Source organism: Crocodylus porosus, unplaced genomic scaffold, assembly GCF_001723895.1.
Source record: "Crocodylus porosus isolate Cpor-Errol unplaced genomic scaffold, CroPor_comp1, whole genome shotgun sequence".
NCBI lineage: Eukaryota > Metazoa > Chordata > Crocodylia > Crocodylidae > Crocodylus > Crocodylus porosus.
Window position 1 is genome coordinate 27,793,533 of NW_017728911.1, and position 25,915 is coordinate 27,819,447.

General features: G+C 50.3%; 2 protein-coding genes across 5 annotated transcripts; one reads left to right on the forward strand and one right to left on the reverse strand.

Moving 5' to 3' along the window:
* Positions 1-600: 600 nt before the first annotated feature.
* WDR93 (WD repeat domain 93) lies at positions 601-17,920 on the reverse strand. 3 transcript variants are annotated; one of them, XM_019533716.1, is made up of 17 exons: positions 17,830-17,912; positions 15,967-16,312; positions 14,819-15,014; positions 13,349-13,413; positions 13,140-13,218; positions 11,991-12,127; positions 11,360-11,398; positions 10,220-10,307; positions 8,971-9,154; positions 8,491-8,561; positions 7,002-7,088; positions 6,243-6,374; positions 5,378-5,594; positions 4,623-4,683; positions 3,864-4,020; positions 2,635-2,815; positions 601-1,580 (listed from the first exon to the last, which is right to left on the reverse strand). In XM_019533716.1, exons 2-17 carry the CDS (start codon positions 16,231-16,233, stop codon positions 1,481-1,483), a joined length of 2,061 nt encoding a protein of 686 aa, XP_019389261.1. In that variant the 5' UTR covers positions 16,234-16,312; positions 17,830-17,912; the 3' UTR covers positions 601-1,480. The 3 variants fall into 3 exon arrangements, with proteins under 3 accessions (XP_019389261.1, XP_019389262.1, XP_019389263.1); XM_019533717.1 differs by having other exon boundaries at positions 17,822-17,842; XM_019533718.1 differs by lacking the exons at positions 601-1,580; positions 2,635-2,815; positions 3,864-4,020; ... (4 more) ...; positions 8,491-8,561; positions 8,971-9,154 and having other exon boundaries at positions 10,254-10,307; positions 11,991-12,153; positions 17,830-17,920.
* PEX11A (peroxisomal biogenesis factor 11 alpha) lies at positions 17,830-22,320 on the forward strand. 2 transcript variants are annotated; one of them, XM_019533727.1, is made up of 3 exons: positions 17,915-18,035; positions 18,116-18,231; positions 20,090-22,320. In XM_019533727.1, exons 1-3 carry the CDS (start codon positions 17,980-17,982, stop codon positions 20,656-20,658), a joined length of 741 nt encoding a protein of 246 aa, XP_019389272.1. In that variant the 5' UTR covers positions 17,915-17,979; the 3' UTR covers positions 20,659-22,320. The 2 variants fall into 2 exon arrangements, with proteins under 2 accessions (XP_019389271.1, XP_019389272.1); XM_019533726.1 differs by lacking the exon at positions 18,116-18,231 and having other exon boundaries at positions 17,830-18,035.
* The last annotated feature ends 3,595 nt before the right edge of the window (positions 22,321-25,915 follow it).

The window sequence follows — 25,915 nt, forward strand, 5'->3', positions numbered from 1 at the left end:
TGCTTGGTACACATGCCCCCTGACCTTCCTGTTCAGCCCTGCTGGCTAACACCTAGAAAATACAGCCTTACAACTAAGGCCTGATCCAAAGTCCATGGAAGGCAACAGGAGTTTTATGTGCACAAGGAAAGCAAACTGGGGTCAAATTCAAAAGACATCCTCTTAAGCTTTCTCTGCTGCTTACAGTCAGCTGATGAACACTGGGCTCTTCTCAGCCTCTCCCACAGCAAAACAACCAGCAGGCTGAGCAAAACTTTCCAGCACTGCCCACTCCATGTACCTGATAGGAATCTCCTGCCAGTCTCCCCTATCCTGAGTGACCTCTTCTCTTTACTGATGTCCAGTGAGCCCTTGCTGGGTCCAGGCAGAAGTGCTGATCAGAGGCACAGGCCAACCCCAATCACGGCCAGTGACAGCCAGCATGGAGTTGACGATCTGAGAACAGAAAGCAGAGCTAGGAATATGGTCAGCTAGTCAACAAGGGCAGTACCCAGGTTCAGGTGCTTGTCACTAACCAGCATCTCCACTGGCTCCTGGAAGGGGAGTCTGAATTGCTGGACAAGCCAGGAGGTCATTGCCCATCTCAAGCACCCAAAAGACTCAAGTCCAACGATTTATTCCCTACCTACGGCATCACAGAAGAAGCCCTGTAGGGTGAGGAAAACTTCTTTTCTTGACATGACAACATGACAGGAGAAGGAATCCAGACATGAAGGCCTTGTGCAGCCTCCTGCTTATCCAGTGGGGCCAGAATGGCTGTAAGGAAACAAGATGGGAGCTCTAACCAACCTCAAAGCTGATACAAGATCAAACTCAACCTTGAACCCGGTGAGACTAGTGCTAGGCAGTGCTGCCGGATGGCTGGGAAAAGCAGCTGGAGGCTAGGGCTAGCAGTGGCATTAGCATTAACCTTGGTTTGCCCATCCTGGGTCAAAGAAGCTTGAAGAATGTCTGGACTCTCTGTGGTTCCCATCTTGTACCTGCTCCAGTGAGCAGGCTTGTAGGGTGGTGAGACCTGCTGGGGAGTTCCAAAGTGGCTGTGGTACAAAAGCAGAGCTGCATTTGAGAGCCAAATGTGTGATACACCAGACGCAGATGCAATCACAGACGGCTTTGTTGACAGGGTTTAATAACAACTGAGCTGCTGGTAACAACGTGCTGCTGCTGAGCCAATCTTCCAGAACCCTGTGAATCTCAGTCACTCATCAAATCCTCCAGTTCAACTGCTTGACCTGCTGGCTGGCTTTGAGAAGAGACCCCTCTGCTATGATTCTGGCCCAACAACACTGCTCATGCCTGGTTGTGCCATGGCTATAGACAAGGGGTGAGGAGCTGCTGGTGCAGGCTGAGCAGCAGGTGTGGCAGGAGGCCAGGAGCCAATCTGTGCATTGAGCTGCCTCAAGATGGAGGCTATGATGAGTTACAATGAAAAGTTGCTGTTTACACATTGGAAGGCTGACCATAGCTACTCCCTTGCAAATCACTTCTTCTGTCTCTCCTTCTGAAGGGTGGCCGCGTACTTCTGCAACCGGCTCCAGCATCCCGGCATCTGCTGGCTGAGCCCCAGCAAGTGCTCTTGTCTAACGCAGAGAAGAACCCAGCCATTAGCGTGGCCCCTGTCACCACCTCAAACCCCATTCCCCAGCTGACCGGGACATAGTTAGCTTTGTGTGGCTCCACAGAATCAGTTTAGAATAGATCTGTGTGAATGAAATACCCGCTTCCAAAACACACATGTTCAAAGATGTATATCACCATGCAGAGAACGTTCACAGACCATTTAGGGCACACAAACATCTGGGCTCTTATGGGCTAGAAAATGAGCTACAGCCTCTACAGTTGTCCTCACACAGCTGTGTGCACAGCGCATACAGTCAAATTATTGCGCGCATGCCCAGCAGGGACTTTTCAGATGCATAGAGAAAGGCCCAGTGTGTGTTTATCCAGAATCGCATCCCTCTAAACTGAGATTGGTGGCATAAGCTCTGAATAAGAGAGGAATCTGAGGGGGTGGAGGTGTTCCTGCCTCCCCCATTTTTATAGTATAAGGATGATATGAGAATCTCATTCTCGGGGAAGTTCTGTGAACTTTCAAGAGAGGAACACAGGCAGTGATATGAGATGAGCACCTCTCTGTCTACAGCCAGCCAGCCAGAGCCCTGATTCAGCGCTGGAAGCAGAGGAGAGTTGGGGAACACTGTTAGGTAATAAGCAGTCTATGAGGCCCTTCCCACAGCCACCTGCTGTACTTCAAACTCCCAAGCTATGGGCCCACTGCATCACTGGAAGGTTTCCTTGGATCAGACCATAGGTTTCCCAAAGTAACAGCTCAAGGAACAACAATAAGAGATACTACAATGCCACCTAGTGACAGCACAAGGCAAGTCCACTTGCCAGGCACAGGTTATGCTGTGTGTGGTCCAGAAGGTAATAGCTCCCACTACGTGTGTTAAATGAAATATAGCCATGGGACTATGAGTGGGAGGAAAGGGAATCATTTACAGATCCAAGCTCATCCTAGCCATAGCTGGAGCAGCACTTCCATCCTGAGGTGGCACAAGGAACTGCCCTAATGCGAGTACAGGCAAAGCCCCAGCTTCTAACTTTCCAGACTTCCCAGTCAGAAGACCTCACCTGTTGCGCAGGAAAATGTCACATCTCTTGTCCCATGGCAGGTGCTGCAGGGATTCCGGGGGAGACTCCAGTTTCTTTGGGAAAACATCCCTGAGCGGGTGGGAATTGAAGTCAAAGAGGAAGATGGTGCTTTGACTGTCTTTGGCCTGTGACACAGCATCTGCCTGCTGCTGCTCTTGCCCTGGAAAGCAGAGATGAGAGGGCAAGGAGGGTTACCTCCCTGTGAGGCATATTCTGCAGCCTTACTATGCATGGGACAATGAGAAAGGCTGCCACAACTGCATTGGGCAAATTACCCTGTCCTGACAGCTGCTCTGAAAAAGTTATTCAAACAGGAGAGATGAGAACAGCCTCAGATGAGTCTGCTTTGTGCCAACACCATCACAACTGAAAAACAGGCTTCAGTTCCCAGCAGGCCACTAAGTCAGAGAAACATGCATGGCCAGGGCTTGGTGAGAAATCTGTCAGCACAGATCTTATAGCAGTGGAGCTCCAGAGCATGTGTTAGAGGCTAGTACAGGGCTGGTTGAGCCCAGAGCACTCCTTGTTCCCTGCTGCTACATCTCTCTGGAGAAACTACTAATACAGCAGGTCTTTCTGAGGAGGGCTCTATCAGTAGGCAATTGCTGTAGGTGCCAAAGTGGGAGAGAGCTGCAGCAGGGAGTGGCAAACAGGTAGGGAAGAGGAACAAGTGGTGGGCATGGAGGGGAGGGTATATGAAACACCCTCCTAAGTAGCCGGTGGCCTGCGCTCTGAGTAAGGCTGAGAACCCCCGCACCAGCCATCTGGGAAGGATACAAGCACTCAGTCAGTTCCAAACTCCAGTCTGGGGTTGCCATCTCCACCTAACCCCTCTCCTGTGTGCCCAAGGACAGACTGCAGGCAAAGAAGGAAGCAGCCAGACTTCTGAGCCACTCACTTTGATTAGAGCCCAGCAGTGAGGCTTTAAGTCCTTTGTGCACTCCAGTAGAGCAAGCAGGGACTGCCCACACCACTCTCTGCATGCAGAGACAATAGCACACAGACATCACACACAAACACTGACCAACCTCAAGGCTCCAGGATGGCTGCATGACTTCAGGATTTGCTGCAAGAAAGCTGAGCAGATCCTTTCTCCTCCTGAGGAACCACCAGCTTGACAAGCAATAGAGACCAAGAGTCCCCTTTCCATTCCCACATCCACCAAGTTAACTGCCCGCACCTGTGCCCTTGTGTGTCTCACTCCCTACCTTGGAGGAGTAGGTGCTGGTTCTCAGTATCCAAGGCAAACACTGGCTGCCAGGGGGATGCTACTGTGTAAGAGGGTGGGGTAACCAAGTGGCAAATGGTCTGCAGCATGGCTGTGTCTATCAGGGACACTGTGCCATCCCGGGAGAACACCAGCACCTGAAATACCAAAGGGACACTTAAAACAGTGCACAAGATGGCTGACTGGAGCTGGCAGGCTCCTCATATTAGGCCAGTCATGGAAGTGAGAGTCCCACCACTCACAGTAAGGACAGATGAAACTATGCATATCAGCAGTGAGATGTGGGGGAGGCCAAGTCTGGAACAAGAGGAGTGCTACTGGTCAAAATAGAGGTGGGTGACAGAGCAGCCTGGAACCAGGTTGCTCAGTGCCTGCTGACTAATGGCTAACTCTAGCTAGGTGTTTTTCACCCATTATTTTCCTAAGGACTGAACTCTCAAGGCTGCTTTGCCTATTTCCAAGCATCTGTCCATCTCTGCTGGTTACACAACTCCAGTCTCTGGCTCTAGTTTATAACTGTCTGGGGTTGTGTTTTCCCTTGAAGCCTCTCAGCACCAGGGATCTTCCAGCAGTGAGACTGTTCTGTTGTGGTCATCCCTCTCATCTCAGTCCCAGGTACCACAGGTCTAGTTGCTCAGCTCACTCCTCTCTGCATATTAGCCTAACCATGGCTCTGACTCCAGGCCCTATTATACATTCACACTCTTCAGAGGACCTTGGCAGGGGCTTGCAAACTCACTGTGCCACTGAAGGTGAGAAGGGGTGCCACTGTGTTGATGGTCTGACCTGGATCCTCTGGCCTGTAAAATAAGTGTGAGCTTCTGATGTAGACTCAGCATTTTAATAGGCACAGTGACAGCAGCAGCAGTAGGACATGGCATAGGGGCACACATGGGGCTCATGCCATGCTACTGTTACCAACAAAGCACAGACTGCATTTGAACCCTCCTACAGTCTGTGCCTGGATGCCTCTGCCGTGGCTGGGTGCAGAAGTGCAGCCCCTTGTGAGTATACCTGCCCACTAAGGAGAGCAGTAACAGAACCATGAAACTGGCACTGCTCCCCAACCTCAGACTGGCAGGTGGCCAACAGCCCAGGACTCTGGCAGAGAGTGCAGGAAACTCCACCCCTGCTTCCAGTTGCAAGTTCTTTTGGGAAAGAGAGGGGAGAGAAAGTACTGGGGAGAGCACAGCTGGGTGGGAATCAGCTCTAGATCAAACCAGCCCAGAAGACAGCCATGCTAGTGGCTCCATAAGCCTGTGTCACTGCCTGTGACGATGAGGAAATGCCCCCAGTCTGGCCTCATGCTGGCACTGGGACCATGGCTGCTCTAACTGATTGTCTGTCACCGATAACAGCACATTCCTGCAGGTAGTTGAAGGAGTCTCCCCCTCCAGGTGAGAGGAACTTACTGGGAACTGCACATTGTTCAGATGACACAGGATATCTGGCCTTTGCACAGCTGTCAAGGGAACAAGGGGGGGCCCACCTCACCTGCCTGCCAGAAGCACTGTGTTGGATTGTCCAGTCCATGATGCTGCCACCAGGTGGAGAGATCCATCCACACACAATGCTAGGAGCTGCACTTTGGGGTGGGCAGGGTCTCCGCTAGGGCAGAGCCCCTGGTCCTTGGGGGCAGCAAGACACGGCAGGAAGTGGATGCTGCGGATCAGGCATCCCTCAGGGAGGGCAGTTACACCTAGGGGGCTTCCTGGGGAGAAACAAGCATCACATGACTAGTAACAATATGCAGCTTGTTAACACAGGGGCTGGCAATGTAAATAGCCCCACTCCTATGAGCTGGGCCAAGGCCATTCCTCCTAGCTACAGTTCAGTATGAAACAGCTGCTACCTTCTCAGCTGTGGCCTACACAGGTGCCACCACGGAGATTACTACCTCTGATTCTTGTCTGGGACAGTCTCTGTATCACGGCAGATGACTCAGCCCCCAGTGTCATCCAACATGTTAATCCCACAACATGGTGACATTACAACAACCCCAGAGATGTTCTGGCGTGTGATGTCAACCTGAGGGAGCATTCTGTGGACATTAGGCTGAGGCGGGGAATCAACCCAGATGTTGCAGTTCACACCCAACAAATGCACACGAACTTTGTGGGTACCCTGGAAGATAGTTTAGTCCCAAATGAAACAGCTCAAGATGTGCAGCACAATACAGTCCATTACTCAGCTAAGGCCACATGGGAGGTTTTGACCACCCATACCAGGAAACTGTTGAACCTGGAAGTCCTTCAGAAGGCATTCTTGGAGCCATATCCATGACCTGCCACTCGCACACCTTTGGGGAGCCCCTGCCCCGGCCAGCGTCCCACTGGCTCCCATCCACAAGACAGCTCACCTAGACGGTTGTTCCAGACAGTTATTGTTGAATCTTCGCATGCCAAAGCCAAGTAAGAAGAACAGGAGCTGACGGCTGAGCATGTGATCAGAGCTGCACATGGCCAGACAGCATCAGGTTTCAGTTCAGTATCTAGAGGGAAGGTGGTGACTGGAGAAAGCCTTATTTCCAGGAAGACGCAGAACCCCCACTCCATGAGCCCCTGAGCACAGTGGGTGCCATTCAAGAAGTCACACTGCAACACTGCCTCTCTGGGAGCCCCTTGAGCAGCCTGGAGCCCTCACTATCCAACTGCCCCCTTGGACCAGAAGGGCACACATCAGATAAAGGGCCTGCTCCTCTCCTCCCCATTTCCCTGCTGGTCATGGAGAATGAGTCTCCTCCTGCATCAGGAGACTTAAAATGGCCCTTGAGCCTCCCTGCAGTGTGGTAGAAATCCCCTCATCTAAATCTGACCTAGCTTGATTCCGCTGCTGCTTATAGGTCTCTGTGAGAATGAATGACTCAGAACCCAAGATGCCAGGGAGCAAACCACCATGAAGACAAGCACTTAGCCCCCTGCCACAAAGAGATGTACGGAAATCCCAGAACCAACACTGGGAAAGGTCAGATCACAGGCAGGGATCTTCTGTGAAAGCACAGGATGATGCTGAGAAAGATTGGGAGATTCCCTGCCAGGGAAACTTGGAGGTCATTCTTCTTTGAAATCTACAGCAGCAGTTTGGCCATCAGGGCTGGAGTGGGGTTTTGTCTTCTTACCTGCTTTCTCCTTTAGGGGCCGGGTCAGTAAATACAGACAGAGATTGTGGCTTCCACTCCAGTGCACACTGATACCAGCTGGGACCTCTGGAAAAGGGGAAGAAAAGAAAGCTAAAGTCGGTCTTCCTTAAACCTGAAGGGAGCAGCAGAAGGGATCTAAGCTACATTGCAGCCATCTGTGTAATCAGCCCCAGCCCTGAGCAGCAGCTGGTCCAGGGCTTTTCACTGAAGAAGGCTTGTCTGGATTCCATGTTTCTTGAAGTCTGTTCAGGCAAGGCCAGAACTAGAGTAAAATCTCTTCTTCCCATGATTTTTTTCCTTGCCCTGCCTGTGATGACAGGTTATATCCCCCTGCTCCCAAACACACAGCAACTCTGAGTATAAGAAATGACCCAGGCAGCCCTGCTGGACCACAGCCACCAAGAATGGAAAAGGCTTTGCAGTGGAGTGGTATAAAAATACTGTCCCTTGACCCACCTCCTACAGATATAACCCCAGTGCCAGCTGGTTCAGAGCAGCTAATTCCTAGTCTGAGCCAAGCTTCCTGGCAGTCTGGGCCATGCAGTGTGAAACAATGCTGATGCCACATGCTGACTTGCTTGACCAGCAGCAAGCAGTTAAGTATGAGGGAGGATATTTGCTTTGCTATATTCCAGAATCCCACAGCAGACAAACCAGCAGGACCAAGGAGTTCAAAGCAGAATCGCATAGCAGCAGAGACACTGGATTGTGGGGCCTCTCCCCCCATTCACCACTGCCCCACTCCATCCTCTCTCATCTCTCCTCATGCTTGTTTGTCTCCCTTCCATCCCCACACTCAGAGTATTCCTTGATGTCCACAGATGCTTCCCTGACAAAGTGCCCTGGGAAACATCTGAGTACTCTAGGAACACTGAGGATTGTGCCTGTTCTGAGAAAAAGATAGCTTTGCTGGCACCTGTTACACTTTTCATCCCCATCACCAAGAAGAACCAGGACAGTGGGAAGACGCAGCTCTTCAAGTAATACAGACTGCTGATGTAGCAAATCCCATGAACACCAGACTAACGGACGGACAGAGAGATTCACTGCTGAATCCAAAGAAAAAGCCCCAAGGGAGTAAGTACTAGTATCTCCCCCCGGCACATCCTGTAAGTGGCTGGATCAGAGTCATACTTTATGCCACTTATGCTGAGACCCTCAGCAGCTGCCATATCAACAGCAGCCAAGTATCCAATTAGTTCAGCATTGTGTCTCCAGTGGTGGTCTATATCAGATACTTCAGAGGAGAAGAGGAATCCTTCCTTTTGTAATAATATAACACAGAGAAAGGAGGGAATTCTTATGAACCCCAGCTGGTCATTTGCCTAGGCCTGAGACAAAAGGAATGATAGGCCCTTGCATTTTCACCCTAACTCTTGTCCTTGCAGATGCTGTTCTTAGTCCTAGCAATTCCTGAATCAGTTTGAAGCTCCATGGGTTAACAATATGTTCCACCCATTTCAGGTACCTGGCTGTAATTTGATTTCAGGTCCCATCTGCAATATCCGACCAGGCAAGATAAAATGAAACATAGTGTGTCTGGAAAAGAAAGAGATCATTGGTGTAAGCAATGGAATTATGCTGATAAACAGGCAGCAACCTACTGTGACCAGGAGTGGTGGTGGCTGGGCCCTCATGCCTGGGGACTAGGGAGCTAAATTTGCAGGCCACGATTTAGAGCAGTGGCGCCCAAATATTTTGGATTCTCATTCTCCATTCTCAACCTTCAAAATGTCTCACATCTCTGGTCAGCAAAGATGCTATAAGAGGCATAAGGAGCCTGATGTGATCTGAGCAGCAGCTACAGACCCCTAGTTAAAAGCTTGAGTGAAGAAGTGCCCCAGAGGTGGCAATATAGAATGGAAACTCCTAGGATTACTTATGGCTGAAATGTTAGATGTGCCAAGAATGGGTGCAGGGGCCTTCATGGTTCTTCCCCTCTCCTCACCTGGGAGTCTCCTCCTTGCTGTCAGATTCACTGTCTCTCTCCAGGTATGTTTTGAAGGTGCTGTGAAAGATTGCATCCTGCTGCTCCAATTGGCAGTCCTTAATCATGTGATTGTGTCCCAAACCAAGTACACTGCCATCATCAATTTTCATTAAGGCATCCAGTGGACTTTTAAATATGCTTCCTGGATTGAGGTCATAAAGCAGAGTGACAGGCCTAGAAGGAGCAGAATCGACAGGGACCTGGGAAACTCTGGGGTATATCTAATCATCACCCCTTGTAAGTGTGATTGCTTTCTCATGGATGTAGGAGGCTAGACCCTATTCTTCTGCCTATGGGTGGAAACATCTCCTGTCACCTGGATGTTTCAATATAGATTTCATGTTTTTATGCTATTTTCCATGTTCTCATTCCTTTTTCTGATTGGCTAAAGGTAGGGGCTCACCTGAAAACACTCAGAGCACAGCAGCACTACACTGCTAGCCCCTTGCATTTCCCTACCAGTGTCTTGGCACAGGGACTACTCCCTTCAGGTCCTCCTTAGACCTTCTCCCCACAAAAGACTCAGCTTTGGGTCACTGCATGTTCTTACTGGGGCAAGGGAGAGGAGCACACCAAAGCACACAGGAGGCCTGGGGCTGTTCTCAATTATTTGAGAGCCAGGATAAAGCCGGTAACCACCATAAGTTCTACATTCACTGCCAGGAGCCAGCTCCTTTCCCAGTTCAAAGGTGGCTACCTGCTATCTCACCCCCTTAGGTCTGCCATCCTCTGCGCTCTTCTACCATACCCCTCTCTCTGCTCCTGTGCAGCTGAGATTGGGCAGGCACATGGACAACCAAGCTGACTCAGTAACAAAGCAGAGGGGAAGAAAGGCCACAGAGGTCAGTGAGTGAGCATGAGAAAAGATGCACAGCCCAACATGCATCTATGTGCAGAACCCATTGCCATAGTGCTGGGTCAGGGATGGGACCTTCAGACAGCAGTGCTATATAAATAATCACTGTTAAATCACAAAGGTGATGAATTATTACTGTGTCTAACTAAGCAGCTATTCCCACTCCAGGGTCTGTAATGATCTCCAGACCAGAGCAAGGGAGGAGGCAGTAAGGACTTTACTGTAACTCTCCTTCACTGTTATACAGCTACACAGACACAGAGGCATTGTTACTTCATCCGACTCAAGGAAATTCCCACTTCCCCACCAAAAGGAAGTGGCCCAAAGCAAAGCACAGAGAACAATGCTGACCTGAGAGGGGTTTGGGTGGCCTGATCTTCAGCAGCAGCATGGGGTGACTCAGCCTGGCACCTAACTTGCTTGTAGACATGCATGTCTCCTGCAATGGGAGAGGAAGACTGCCCTCAGCATGGGTACTTCCAGGGGCCTGTCTGCAGCCTGTGCTGCCTCAAACTAACACTAGGCAAACTGTTACAGCTGACCCCCTGCCCTACTGTTCTCCTGGGAACCAGATGCTTCCCTGCAGGAAGGGTTTGCAGGGCTTAGCACCCAGTACACTGCTCATGGAGATCCTCTATTCAGCCAGCTAGTGTCATAGTGATATTACAAGGGCCATACTCCTGCAGCCTGAGGGACGCAAAGGCCATGGTTTTGAACAGAAACACTGGGAGGAAAATATGCATAGCTGCATGGCAACCTGCTTCCTCTGGCTCTCAGACCTCAGCTCCTCCTTCAGCACCTGCTCTTCTCCATGCTCCACCTTTTAAAGAAGTCACTACCACTAGATGTCTGTCCCCAAATGCCCCTGAGTACAGCACAACCCTGGGAGCACCACATAAAGGATGAAGGCTCCAGAGATAGAGGGGCAGGATAAGAATTTTAGAGGGTGCTGCTGAAGGCAAGGACTAGGTTGGGCTCTAAAGGACCTGTAATAGCGGGAGATCCCCTCTATGCTTGGCTGAGAGGAATGGGGAGTCAGACATTTACCCTGAACTGGGGACCAGCATCCTCTTCCTACCCTCTGCCCTGGCATTGTTCATAGACTTGGCTCTGTAGGGAGTGGTCAGACTGAGCAGCCAGTTGCATGCAAGACAGAAGGGGAGGGAGCCTGGGTTCTCAACATGAGCACAGGGGGCAGCACAGGGGGAACACTTGGGCATTCATTGACTTTAGGATTGAGCCATCTCTGGGTTGAGGAGAAAGGAGCTGGCCAAGGGGATAGTGCTGAACGGCCGTTCCCATTAAACTCCCGGCACTAATCTGAATTAACCCAGGCAAACACTGGGATGGATCGACCAGAGACTCAGGACAAAAAGGGTGGCCCAGGTTCCCACTGCTCTTCCCTGACAGAGAGGTCCAGGGTTTCAACCTCCAACTCCTTATCTACAAGCCCTCTGGGCAGCATAGGACAGTCTCACTCGTTATTATTACCATCTCTGCGGAACCTTCTCTCTGCAATTCCAGACTTTTCTGCCAAGTAAACAGAAGGAGACTGTGGTTACTCCACATGGACTGGCCAAGGTGATCCTGCTGCCTAAGCCTGAGAGGCTGACACAGGCTGGCCTTTTCTTTGGCAAAGAACAGGAAAATAAACCTGAATGAGAGTGCCCCAGACTGGACAATCAATGTTACTGTCTCACACTTTGGAGATATCAGGCCTATGCTAATGCTTTTCTAGGCTGCTCCTGTAGTTCAAAGGGGCCTTAAAGAGGAAAAAGGCCTTCGTGAATACCTCCTGCACTGGGGGGGACCCCAGCTAGCACCACCCTCATGAGAAAAGGAGGTAGCAATTCCAGGGTGGGGAGGGCATGGAATGCTGATGAACTCCCCCGGAAAACTTGTCTAATGGGTAATAGGAACATCTCAGTATCAAAACGGGATTGTGAAACATGGGATGGGAAGCACTGGCAACCGCCAAGCACATGTTCTTTCCTGCTACTGACAAACCCGTTCAGCCTGAAACATGCCGTCATTGTGTCTGCGGAGATGAGGGCTGAGGAGAGTGATGGATGCAAAAGGGCAAACAAAAAGGTATTTTAGTGAGACAAAAAATGTTTTGTACCATTTCTGAAGCCTGGCTGAACATCCTTTCCTGGACAGCTGGAGCTGCTGCAGCTGCAGCCCCTGGGGCATTTTCTGCCTCTCTCTCCCAGGAATCCTTAGGCAATCGGTAGATCTCCAGCCAAGCTTCTGTGCTGCCTGCATTGGGAAACTGCATTGAGCAACTGGAAAGGAGGAGGAAAGGTCTCTTAGGCAAGAGGCCTCTGCTGTCATACACACTTGACAGCAGGGTTTGGATTCATCTTGCATAAAAAATTATTCTCCATCTTTCCTCCCTGAAGCCTCCATATCTCAATGACCCACTCATCCTCCTCATGGCCTCAGACCTTCCACCAAGGTCCTGTGTTGTCATCATTGGTATCAGAAACACCAGCCCATCTCCACATGCCCTGCATCCATGTCTGGCTTGTATCTCTGCACAGCCCCAAAATATAGCGAATAAGCAACATAAAAGAACTGAGATCCCTGGGGAAAACTGTTATATGGCTCCTGCTGGCTCCCTGCAGGACAGAGGTGTCAAACTCATCCAGCCCCACAGGCCGGATGAGTGGTGCAGGGTCAGTCCACAGGCCAGACCAGAGCCATAGATTGACGTTGTATTCTGCATCCTGCACATGTCCTGGAGTGGTTGGAGTGGGTGTCACACGTGGCCTGGTTCTGCTTTGACCACTCCAGGGCTGTGCTGCACAACCCCCAGAGCTGCCGCCACAGAGCTCTGCTGCTCTAGTATACTGCAGTGCGGAGCCATCTGGCACACCCTGCATGCTGTCTGTAGGTCACTCTGTGGCCCTCAGGCAAGACCCACAGGCAGCACCACGGGCCAGATTCAGCCTCAAGCTGTATCTTTGACACCCCTGCCGTAGGATGTTACATGCTTTGTTTCTCTAAGCTGTGGCCCTCCAGGTTCCAGTAGAGCCCTGTGGTAGGGTATGGAGAGCCTGTTGAGGAGGGGGAGCCTATTCACATGAGCTCCCTCAGGCTTTGGTGCACTGAAGAGAGAACACTGCAATTAGGAAATCCCTGCACTCTGGTGAGGGTTGCTTGCTGTAGCAAGTTTGTGAAGAGCATCTCTGAGCTGTTCTCCCATCTGAATCAGGGGAGAGGAAGCCTAGCACCCAGTGTCTGACAAACTGCAATCCCTGAGACTTGCCTTGCAGCAGGACACCTGCATAACTGCCCCCACGGGAGAGCTCCACCTCCTCACAAGTGCTTCGCTTGCTGATATCTTCCTGCCAAACAAAGGACCACAGACATCAGGGAAGGTTTGGCTGCTGAAGTACGGTCAGTATTTCTTGAAGGATAATCACTTATTCCACAGTAGCTTTTCCTCAAGTGTCATAGCCAAAACCAATGACTTACCACTTCATTTAGGACTTTAATGAGAAGGAAGCTGTCCTTGGAAAAATAAAAGAGATGGGCAAATCCTGGAAAAGATAAACAAAGGTAAGAAGGGGATGGAAGGAGAGGGAATGGGGTGGGGGGTAATTTCAGGTCTTGATAAAACTGCAGTGACAGCTTATTCAAGGAGTTGGTAGCCTTAGGCATCATCTGTGGTTCTCAAGAGACTCATCTGCACCTTCTTCCCCTCAAAGAGACCTGTATCCAGCCCTCCTCCCAGAAGGAAGGGTCTTCAAGTGGGAGAGGAGAAACAGGAGGATCTCCAATCATTATGACACACTTTTCCTCAACGGGGTTGAAAGCAGATAATCACAAGTGACTGAAATACCAGGGAATTTGGGGACTCAGTAGCTTTGCTAGTAACTCCTAGCAGATGGCATTTCACACCACTCCCATCTCTGGTTGGGAATGGACAAGTTTAGTTTGGAGAGCCCTGCAGGGATGCAGCATGCACCAAAGGGATCCACCCAGATCCAGCTCCCTTCTAAAGGAAAGAAAACTGAAGGACATTGCTTTTAGACTGGACTCAATCATCAGAGGTTAAAAAGCCTTCCTAGGGTTGTTACATCCCTGGATGGCTCAGTGAAGTACAGTGGCCAACTAGGGGGAAGAAAACCCAGGCTATGCTGACAATGCTCCACAGACCTCACTGTACCACTAGTTAGTGTACTCACCTCAGTACAGTGCCACAGGCAAGCTAACTGGTCCTTCTGAGAGGTAGAGCTAAATAGCCTTGACACATGATGATGGCTTGCCACTCTGGAGGAATGTTACAGCTACCTCAAGAACTGGAACCAGTATAACCAGGTTGATACAATACCAGGCAACACCACACTGCTCCCTCTGTGGAGGGAGATGCTGCCTGGTACTGAGGAGACATTCTGAGGAAGTAGTGGTGAGGAACCAACTGACCCAAGGATATTTCTTTCAAATATGGAACAAAAATCTCACTTCAAAAACTATGCATAGACCCTGGGACACAGCCCTGAGATCTGGAACCATCCATGGTAAAACAGGACAGGTGGTCACTACACAGTGAGGCCAGCAGATTCCACAGGAAGTGAACAGATCTTTCTTGACCCCCATAGTGCCTCATGTTGACCTCCATAGAAAAGGGTCTCCTTTGAGGCTCAGCAACACTGCTCCTTGAACGGCCCAGGATCCTACTAGAGAATAATGAGAGGCACTGAGAGCTCTGCTGCCCTGTACGCCCAGCCTCTGCCACAAAGTTATAAGGCCATCCTCACTCTAACCATCTGATCTCCATGGCAGCTGGACCCTCTATTATATTTATTGGTCACATGTATTTCCTTCCTATTTTAGCCCTTTTTATGTAATGGATGCTTGTTTCCCACCCTGTGACACCCATCTCTTTATGGTACCTAATCCCTCCCTCTGGAAAGGACTCTGAGAAGCCTGTGTGGCACGGACCCATGTCATCCAAAGCAATGAGGACGTGGTTCTCATTCCCGAGGTCTGAGGCACGGATGGCACAAATCTCTAGCTTGGCTGCCTCCCAGGCACAGACCCGCCTACAGTCAGCTGCGCTGAAGGCTGCGAGTCCTGTGGAAATCCCAACAAAGATGTTTTTTCCAGATGCTGCCAAGCAGTTGGCTCTTCCTGCCACCTGTGGAGAGGAAAAACAAAGAGAAGGAACCATAATAGACATATGCAGCCACTATCCTGACAGAGGGATTCATTAGCAACATGTGGCAGTCTCCAGTGAAGGCTCCAGATCCCAGATCAAGTCAGAATGATTTGCAGTACATGGAGCAAAAAAATTGCATGTGAGCCTGCACATACCAGAGATCCCCCCCATGTCAAAGGTGAAGGACAACACATGAAGCCTCCCTGTCCCTAAGGGGGTTGGAAATAAACAGAAACCTTCAATCTGGAGGCACCTTTGAACAGCACTCAGTCCTTCCCTAACACAGCTGTGTGAGGGGGTGCTTAGCATCTCTATGCTCTTGAGATGACTAGAGTCAAGTGAAGCTATGGCAAGAGTCTGCCCCGAGCAAGAGAAACTCAGTCAGCCCTGAATGTTCAGCAAGTCTGCCGAAAAATGTGGGATTACAGGATATTTGTACACACGTCCTCCCTCTCCTCTAGAGCTTCCCACATTTGCCTACAGCAAGAATGTAAACACTGTAGACTTGGCAGTCTGGTCAGCAAGCCCACAAAGTCCCTACACACCATGCAGCTATTCTGTTCTAAACCATTTCTAAGGTATAATTTTAAATCACAGTTGAGTTTGTCCGCATTATTCCAGCTGACTCATCAACCTCTCCATGGTAAGCAAGGGTGGGGTCACCCTGAGGCAGAGAGGTTGTGAGTGGGTTTGATATAGTTTAACAGCTGCCTGCCCTGTTTCAGGGCGGTGTGGTGACAGACTCTGAAGAACAACCTGCCAAAACATCTTAGGATCTATAGCTTTACAGAACAAGGCTTGAGAGAGAGGGAAATGCTGGTGGGCTCCCACAAATTTGAACCAGACAGGAAAGGACGCAGAAAATCAACACACTGCTTGACAATACCACTGCAGAGCCAAGAGCTCCCTGCACTGTGAAGAGTTTCTGTACCTTGAAGTCACCTGTGGGCATGTACTGCGTGGGCTGCACCTTCAGTTTCTGTGCTTCTCGGAGTGCCTCTCTTTGCTCAATGATTTCCAAGGCCTGGTCAAACACCAGATTCACCATTTTATTGATCATCCGGAAGGGCTGAGGCAACTGGTCAAGTGTTTGATCAGGATCTTGCAAGAAGAAATTTTCCTCCTCATCGTCTTTAATCCAGTCCTTTTCAGACGGCAGAGGGATCTCGAGAGGATGCTTCCGGATGTACACGGGCATCTTTGTGCCTTCTTAGATGTACTGTACAGAACAGAGGATCCACACAGTAACCACAGCAAGTGGCGAGGACTGCACAACCCTGCAATGAATATGTTCATAAGGTAATGGAAGAAACAGATTTTAGCATCTAGATAAAAAACTCTTTACAACTTCCTGTCCATTCCTGATCTGTAGGCCTCACTTCTCTTCCCTGTTACCAGCCAGGCTGGCTTTCACAGCTCACATCCCTGGTGGTGACAGGGAGGTACCTTCCACCCTTTTTTTCCTTTTTTAAGGAAAATTATTTGTATCCCAAGTCATATCAGCCAAATCAATTCCAAATCTGTGAGTCACTCAAGAACTGTATGTGGCCCTACTAGCTGCAAGCATCCTTCACCCCCACCTGGGGCTTCAGATGCTTTCAAATCCTTTGGCGAGCATCCTACATGCAGGCCCAAGCCCAGACACTTGGGGTTCAGATGCCTCTGAGTTTCACTTGCCCTTAGCCATATGGCCACAGGAACAAGCTAGGAAGAAGTCTCCCATTGCCATAAAGTCAGCCTATAGCCAAGATCTTCCCACTAGAAGCAGAAGTGGGAGAGTAATTATGTATTAGCTTCCTGGCCTCTTGAAGGCTCAGATCAAGTGTAGCCTGTGCTCACCTAGGGGAAATACCGTGATCACCACGATGGCTTCCTAGTTGTACCCAGGGAAACCACGCTGCTGTAAAATTGGATAGTACCCACATAGGTGATGCAGTTAACCTTGGCTTTACGCTCACTCTATGGAAATGGGAGACTTCTCCGTAGCTTGCTCCTGGGGCCTTATGGCTGAGGGCAAGCAAAACTTGGGGGCATCCGAACTCCAAGCCTCCAGGTCTGGGCCTGCAAGTAGGATGCCCGCCAAAGGTTTTAACAACATCTGAAGCCTCAGATGGTGGTGGAAGATGTTTGTCCGTAGTATGGCCACTTATGGTTCTGGACTGACTTGCGGATTTGGACTTGATTTGGCTGGGAATACAGAAAATTTAAAACAAAAAAAATAAATCCCGAAGTGGGAGGCTAAATATGCATTACTTCGGTCAGGGTACCACCCCCTGCCAAGAAAGTGGTTTTCTCCTGCCAGTCGGAAAACCACCTGGCCAAATACGCAGGTATAAAGGGTCTGATTTTGCTCTGGAGATTTACGGGGTTTGGGCCTGCCCTAGAGTAAGACATACAGCTCCGGTGAGCACCTGCCCAGTTCAGTCGGACCCGGAGGGTCGCGCCACGGGTGAGGATACACCTCGCGCTCAGGCCGTGTCCAGACGTGCCGCGAGCTGGCGCACGTCGAGGGGCAGGATGCTTATGGCCTGCCCGGTGAGGGGCCGGAAAGGACCCCTGCTCTGGGTCTGGGGGGCTTGGAGAGGTGCATGCCGGGATGCTGGAGGAATGTCCTGCTGCAGCCACACCTGAGGTGACCCCGAGACGAGCCGGGAGCACAGCGGGGTTAGCCCTCCCCTACGGAGGCTCGGGGCCCGCGGGCCAGCCCCGGCCTTGGAAAGCCCCCGGGAGGCAGGCCTCGGGACCGGAGGAGCCTCGTTGGGGAGGGGAAGGGAATAGGGGCACACCCGCTCACCCGGCCCGGGGCGGTCGCTATGGCAACGCGGCGGTGCGCCGGCGCCGGGGCCGGGCGGAAGCAACGGCCTGGGCGGCAGGTTCCGGGCTCCCCTCGCCGGGGCGGAGCGCTAGCTCCCTCCCTCCCTCGCTCCGGCCCGGTGGCAGCGGCATGGAGGCCTTCGTGCTCTTCACCAACCAGACGCAGGGCCGCGACCGGCTGTTCCGGTGAGTGCGAGTGGACCCCGCCGGCCGGCTTGACCCCGCCCCCGCCCCTGACCCCAACCCCGCGTGTGCTTGCCTTGCAGGGCCGCACAGTACGCCTGCATGCTGCTCGGCCACGTGCTGGAGCGCCGGGCCGGCCCCGGGGCCGCGCGGGCCGCCCTCCGCCAGCTGGAGGCCAGCATGAGCTCCGGCCGCAAGCGTGAGTACCGCCGCGCCCCCGCTCCCCTCGTCCGGGGGGGACCTCGGTGCAGAGCGGGGAGGAGGTGAGGTCGGACCCTCGGCGGGGATTGCCCCTTGCAGTCCGCGGGGGTCTGGAGGAGCCGGTCTGCCGGGAGGGAGGGGAGCTCCGGTCCGGCCCCCTCCCGTGGGGCAGGGGGCTGCTGTGGCACATCACCCAGCTGAGGGGACAGTCCGGTTGTCCTCTCTCCATCCGAAACCCGATGCCTTTATGTCTTCTGTTTTTTTCTTGACAAGAATCCGGATGCCTTTGTCCTCCGTTTCTTTCTTGACAAGAAAAACAGAGGGCATGAAGGTGTTGGGTTTTGTATCGACAGAGGACAGAGTAGCAGAAAACCTGGATGTCCTTTAGGGTGGCTGCCCTATGCCCAGCTGGGTTTTGAAAACTGAGCAGGCTGGAGCTGTGTTTGAAAGCATCTTCTGTGATTGGCTTCAGTTCACAGCAACTCGTAGGGGACTGGGGTGCAGGCACCAGAGATGTGGGTTTTCCAAAAAAATTTGAATTGGGAAAACTTTCTGGGAAAATGTTCCAATGCCCTAAAAAGAGCAGGATCTGATTTAGCGTGTTTATTTGACTTGCATTTAGTACACAAAACTGAAAAAAGGACCCCTGTGTTCATTTTATGTCCCAATAGCCACACACATTTAAACTGAAATATGTGATTAGGACAAAAATTAAAGGCAGCACACTTAATGTGGTTTAACTGTTCTATTCAAACAAAGTCAAAGCTTTATGTGGAAAGAAATTATTTTAATTGGAATACTTGCAATGGTGTACTGGCTGTACATTTTCACATGTACTTCCCTTACATTGTTTGTTTAAATTTAAGGGGGAGAAAATGAAGGCACTGAAAACTGTTGACACACTAATTTTAACAAACCCAAATTATGTTAAAATAATTCTTCCGCTTCTGCAACATCTGGTGTGGGAGAGTCCCACATCTTAATGACATCCTTTTGATAGTTTTAAATTTACTAACCAGTTCCATTTTGTGGCCCCTGGTTCTTGTATTGTATGAGAGTGTAAATAATAAAATCCCTATCTACTTTCTCTTTGTCATTTAGTATTTTGTAAACCCTTATCATGTCTCCCCTTGAGCGTGTCTTTTTTTTTTAACTGCATAGGCTGAGCTTCTTTAGTTTCTCCTCATATGGAAGCCCCTTCTGGTTTATGAGAAGCAGCAATGAAAGGCCATATTTTTTGTGTGGAGGGAACAAACTGCAAAAAGATGTGGCTGAGGAAACGCTGAGTTTTCAGAGTGATCAGAAGGTGAATCCTCAGCCTTCCAGAATAACATAGAGGTGAAATATGATTAGTACAGTATCCTCTCCCTGTGAGAGATCCGAGTTAAAACCTGCTCGGTTTAGAGCTGAAATCAGCTTAGTGGGCCTCTGTCTACTTTGTTATCTCACTGGCATCACAGGACTTGGTAGTAATTGGTAGTAATAAATCTGGAAAGGCTCAGAAGTAGCAGCAGTTGGTCTAAATCACTTTGGCAGGGTGGACATCAGCAGAGCTGTGTAGAGATGCCAAGACTAGAGCACATGGGATGGAGTAGGCCATTATTGTTGTACACCAAGAGAACTGCACGATATCTCTTGTAGGTGTTTTATTTTACTTTTGGTCTCTCACTTCTGTGAACTCAAAAGTTACCTCAGGTGAAGGTACAAATCCCCAGAGGATTTGGTAAGTTTTTGGAGAATACAGCTAGATGTAGTTGTATTCCAGAGCAGTACGTAGTGTCTCCTCCCTACAGGTTGCATCTGTTAGAAATGCACGTTAGCTAGCACGCTGTGTTAACCTCTGAGTTCTCTTGCAGTGTTCAGATTGGGCAACATGGTGCACGCCATAGTAGCAGCCAGGCAAACCATCCAGCTGCCAGACCCGATACCCCGCATCTGCTTGACGGCCTCCAACCTGACCCGTGCCCTGTATTTCATCTGCGACACAGTCCTGTGGCTGAAGAGCGTTGGCCTCCTCCCTCACATATACAAATGGAAGTGGCGGAGTTGGGCCACTAAGTGCTATTACTATTCACTGCTAATGAATCTGACCAGGGATTTATATGAGATCTCCTGGCTTCTGGAACAAGCTGCTGAAAAGGAGAAGGCAAAAGAGAACTCTTTTCCTTGGGACACACAAGACCAGGACCTGATCTGCCTGGAAACTGAACGGCGGTCACAACCATTTCTTCTCCTGCTGTGTTGCACACTGAAGAAGCATCCTCCTTTGTTGCTAGACACAGCAAAGAACCTTTGTGATCTTTCTAGTCCTTTGGACCGCCTGGGCATCTACAAAACCAACCCAGGAATTATTGGGCTCTGTGGCCTCCTCTCCTCCTTGGTAGGGATCCTCACGATAGCAAGGCCTCATCTGAAGCTGAAGTAATGACTGGAGAGCAGTGTGGTCATGCTCTGTGAGCTGACAGCTCAGTCTCTCTGCCTGGTTTTATTCCTAGGTTAGCACTTTAAAGAATAAGTATGTTTGACAATCATTCCTCAAACAGGAAAGCCTCAAAGGCTAATCTGTGGAAGAGTTAGTTATACTTTTTCTTCATCCAGGGCATCCTTGCAGGTGGGGAACTGCTTAATGCTGTGACAGATTGCACAAGAGAGGAGACGGGAGAAGGAAGAGATGGAGCAAGGACTAAGAAAAAATCTCTCTGGATTTCTGTCGCACGCTGTTCTTCAGAGAGATTGCTGCTTGAGAAGGGATATGTTCCTGTACTTGAATAGAGTGGTGTTAAATTGTTACATGGGCAACTAATATATAAGCCATAAATAATGGTGCTGGCACTGGATGGGTAGAATTCAGTGATCAGAGGCTTATATAATCAAATGTCTGTGTCTAGCATGTTCAGGCATGTTGGCATCAGAAATATTCTGGGGCTATATTTCCACTAGCTTAGGTAAAAGTCAGTTCTGTGAAAGGATAGGATGTAGTGAGCCTACCATCTCTAGGCATCAGTTCAAGTCCAGCTCAGTCTGGTAGGAACTGCAAAGTTGAACTATCAAATAATATAACATGGACACCATTGAAAATAAGTTGGTTGGCCTGGATCCCGCTCCTAGTGAATAAGGGTCCACATGCCAGAATCCACCACCTATCTGGCCTTACTACTGACAGTGCAAGGCCAAACCTTGCTCAGGTCGTGCAATCCAAATTCCGCTCCAGAGGGGTCTTCTAGGTCTGAGAAGGGGCATGTTGGTAAGGGGGCCTGTGTGAGGGAAGCCTCAGTGCTGCTCAGGCTAGGGATGAGCCACAAACTCCAGTATGCACAGCTACCGACCTGGCATTGCTCAAGTGCTGGAAATGTGACTGTTCCTGGGAGTGTTTGAAGCAGGAGGCTGCTGGATGCTTTGCAGCAGGGTGGCTAAAGTACGACCTGTAGCAACCTCCATTTTACTGTGAAAGTGCATCCATAAACACCAGCAATCCTAGCATGGTGGTCTGAGCAGTAAGGATCTCCAAAGGTCTAATATTTGTCTCCTTGCTGGAAATTAAATGGTGGCCTGATTTCTTTATTGGGAGGTTCCTGGGCATGCACCTCATCTCTCTGGGGCCTTGGAACTGCTTTCTGTTTTGCTAGGGTTTGACTACAGTCTGAATATAGTGGAAAACTTAGTAAACTACTGAAGTGGCTTCTAGCTTGAGTGGCTGCCTTCTTGTGCCAAGAGGGCATAGTGCAAGGCTGAGCCAACCTCTAGTGTTTCTCCTTCTAGGGCTGGGGCTGATGGGAAACCTGAAACCCGGGAGCCAGGCTGGTGGGTTGCCAGGCTTTCCCTGAGGCTTCCTGGTATGGAAGAGGAAACCTTTTAAGTGGATTTTAGAAACTATGACATAACATTCCTTTTCCCAGCTGGAGACTACGATTTAATGCACCTTAATGTAGCTTAATGAAACTGAAGTAGAATTAACCACATGGAAAGAATCCTTTTAGTGCCTTTACCTTATCTACCTCCCATGTACCAGCTGGATAAGGGTGGTGGCTGCTGCTGCTGTTATACTGTATCTGGAAAACACAAGCAATAAATTGTAAATGAAATTGAATCTGGGTCTGTTTGTAGATCAGGATATGTGTTGGGAGGTGCTGGGGATGAAGTTCTCCCCCTCCACCCCTGTTTTATAAAAGGGACAATGCCAGCAAAGATGTGCTGCCCCTGCCTGGCAGTGGGATTACAGAGTTGTCTTAAGGGCATCAAGGAAAGTTCCATTAGACTTATTGGGGTTTTAAATGAGTCCAGCTTCACATCTGAAGGAGGTGGGAGGTGAAAATAACTCAGGTACTTGGCATCCCTTGTAATGAAAGGCACCAAGGCAGATGCTGTTAAATGGAAAAGAGCTGGACCTGTGCTCTGAGAGTAGGTCACGAGAGCTGGAGTCTTCTGGCCCACAGGCACTGTGACTTACATCAGCAGCTGCATCTGGATGCTGGTGTTGTATTTAAACTTTTTTTTGCCTAGCTGGGTCTTGGCTAGGTGCATTGATACACTGGTCCGATATCGGATCTGTGGGGGGGCTACAGGTGTGGCTGAGGCCAGGGCTGTGCTGGGTTCTTCCTGGCAGATGTGGGGGGAGGGGCAGGTTGGGCCTGGGCTGCGCTCGGGGCAGGCGGCGGCACTGGGAGGGGGCTACAGCAAAATTTGGGGAGGCTGCAGCCCCCCTGTAGCTCCTCTTCCCCCACCCTGTGCACATGCTGGGAACAGCCCAATGTGGCCTCAGCTTGCATCTGCAACCCACCCTGCCCCTCTGGCACAGATCCAGGGGAACACGCCTCCCATGCCCTCCCAGGGTGCGCACAGGGGCAGGAGCCACCCTCCCCCCACACCCCCAGACGAGCCATGGCTCCATCTTGTGTCCCGCCCTAGTTGGGCAGTGCTAGCCTCATTCCTCCCTCATCTCAGGGGCCTTAATCCCACCCCTACCCCACACACCTTCCCTCCCGCTCCCCTTCCGCTAAAACAGACTTACTAGCTGCATGCAGCTGTATTGGAAGTATGCCGATATACCTCCTTAAAAATAGGCTGTTGGTATCAGCCACCAAGATCTATCTCCTAGTCTCAGAGATCCAGGGTGAGCAACAGTGGCTGCTTTACAGCACACAGGTGTTTGGGACTGGAGGTGAAGCAAGGTGGCCTTTGCGCTGCAGAAGCGTGGGGATGGATGAAGGGACACAAGTGGCCTTTGCCCCATGTCTGGGTGGAAGCAATGAAGTATGAAGGCGTTATCAGGGCAGAGGTCTTGCTGTCTGCCAGCTCCAAACTAAAGCCAGTGGGGCGGGAGGATCAGCCACATGTTCCCTCCTGAGGGGTCAGTGGTGCTTTCACCATGGTTCACCGGATCCAAGAAAAACTCCATTGCCAAGTGCACAGAAGAGCAGCCACTGCCCTTTGCCTTGCTGTCTGGAGACAAGTGACTCATGCTAGGGCTGGTCTGGAAAATTTGCAAAGAGTTTCACTGCCTTTCCTTTTTCACCTCCATTTGGGGTGGGAGCCCAGCCAGCTTGCAAGGCCTGAGGTGGAGCATTAATATTTAGTCCCTGTGCTCCTGAGATTCCTTAGGGTGGGGTGGTATTTTCCCTAAGGCGCAGAGGTTGAGTCATCTACTCCCCTGCCTCCCTGGCCTCTTTCATTATCCACTCCCCCCACCATCTCCCTGGGTGTGTGTGTGTGTGTACACATACGCATGCATGCACATGCCTCTTTTATTGTCCAGCTCAAGGGAGCCTAAGAACTGTGAGTTTTCAGGGGCCTGCACTGTGCTTCCAGCTTCTCTGCTAGGCTGGGGACTGAAAACATGAATCAGCCACTTAGTAATAGGAGCTTTTGTTAGGGTGGCCGATGGCCTCCTGCCCTGTCTTCTGCCAGGTGGTTTAAAGCACCCAACAGCATCCTGTCTCCGAACAACATTTCTGCCTCTATCAGCCATTACTGCTCCCTGGATCTTTCGCATCTCTAAGCCCCTTCTCATTATTTCTCCATCCTCTCTGCCATTCTTCTCTCCCTCCACCTCAGTGTCTGTGAATTGTACCCTTTACTTCCTGCAAGAGGCATTAAACAAACCCAAACTTATCCTTGCTCATTATGACTTCCCACTAAACCCATCCCAATCCAGCAACATTGTCTTTAGCTTTGTCCCCTTCTAGCCAGTTTACAACCCACACACACAACAGTGAACTATCTTTTCAGGTATGATTTTCAGTTGGGGTGCCCCAAATCTCTAGACCTGTAACCACCCCTGGCACTCCACTGAACTACTGTCAGGAAAACCTCCAGTAAGTTCCCCTAAGCCACATTTCTAAACCAGCAACACCTGTGACCTGTCAGCTGCTTCTGGTCCAATCAACTGTGTTCCTCTCCTAGAAATCTCCCCCTGCATTTACCTCTGGCTAATCTTACCTGCAAATACAAATCCAACTACCGTCACTATGTGAGATTCTCTACTCTATATCCATTTCCTTCTGTCCTAACTAAAATCTCAGCCTCTCTCTCCCATCTCTTCATAAAAGCCTAACTCTCAGCTCAAGCCCAATACAAGTTCAAAAGAGCTTGTAATCTCCCCCCTACCAAGCCCTCCCCTTCTTACTTTCTCATCCCCACGTTGGCTCTCTGTTCTGTATTACATCAAACATAGTTGACTCCTCTACACTTTCAAAGCCCTTCCCAGCCTTTTCCCACCCTCCTCATTATCTCTGTTAGTATCCAGAAGTCTGCTCCCACCTCATCATAGCCAGCTTCCACTGCCCATTTGTTAGGTTTGTCAAACAAGCACCATCCTACTTCCATGCTGTCTCTCACACTTGTGAACATAGGCACAGCTGCCACCCTTAAAACTCACCATTGCCAAGATGTCTACAAAAATATGACAATGGTTGTTGTTGGTGCGGGGAGATCAAACCTGATTACATATATGTCTCACTATTTCCTTGTAACCCCTCATCTTCTTGCCAATTGTCTTGCACTCAGTTTGTAAATTCTGGGGTCATCTATTGTTCAGGGATGATGCTCAAGGGCAACCAGCAGTTTCATTAGGGGCAGGTCATGTCAGACCAACCTGATTGCATTTTATGATCAGGTCACAAAAGCATTGGATGGAGGTGTCACCTTGGACGTAGTCTTTCTGGACTTAAGCAAGGCCTTTAACACCGTCTCCCACCCCATCCTCATTAAAAAACTAGGCAACTGTGGCATTGATGCCTACGCAGTCAGATGGATTGCAGATTGGCTCAAGGGTCGTACTCAGAGGGTGGTGGTGGATGGGTCATATTTGACCTGGGGAGAAGCGGGCAGCGGAGTCCCCCAGGGCTTGGTCCTTGGGCCCACACTGTTCAATCTCTTTATCAGTGATTTGGACGATGGGGTGAAAAGCAACCTGTTTAAATTCTCTGATGATACCAAAATTTGGGGTGAGGTGATCACGTTAGTAGGGAGGGAAGACTGCAGCAAGACCTGGATAGGTTGCAGGGGTGGGCTAACAAAAGCAGGATGCGCTTCAATACTGACACGTGCAGGTGCTGCACTTGGGCAGTAGTAACCAGCAGCACACTTATAAGTTGGGAAACTCCCTCCTTGAGAGCACGGAGGCAGAAAGGGATCTTGGAGTCATTATTGACTCCAAGATGAACATGGGCCGACAATGCGAGGTC

What these genes read in the sequence shown, in the direction of transcription:
- WDR93 (XM_019533716.1), bottom strand. Translation starts at nt 16,233, where the DNA reads ATGCCCGTGTACATCCGGAAGCATCCTCTCGAGATCCCTCTGCCGTCT. An exon ending in TGCAGGTGTCCTGCTGCAAG is followed by an intron (nt 12,128 to 13,139) that starts GCAAGTCTCAGG and finishes TTCCCAATGCAG; the next exon opens with GCAGCACAGAAGCTTGGCTG. An exon ending in GCCACCCAAACCCCTCTCAG is followed by an intron (nt 9,155 to 10,219) that starts GTCAGCATTGTT and finishes ACCTCAATCCAG; the next exon opens with GAAGCATATTTAAAAGTCCA.
- PEX11A (XM_019533726.1), top strand. Translation starts at nt 17,849, where the DNA reads ATGGCAACGCGGCGGTGCGCCGGCGCCGGGGCCGGGCGGAAGCAACGG. An exon ending in GGCCGCGACCGGCTGTTCCG is followed by an intron (nt 18,036 to 20,089) that starts GTGAGTGCGAGT and finishes GTTCTCTTGCAG; the next exon opens with TGTTCAGATTGGGCAACATG.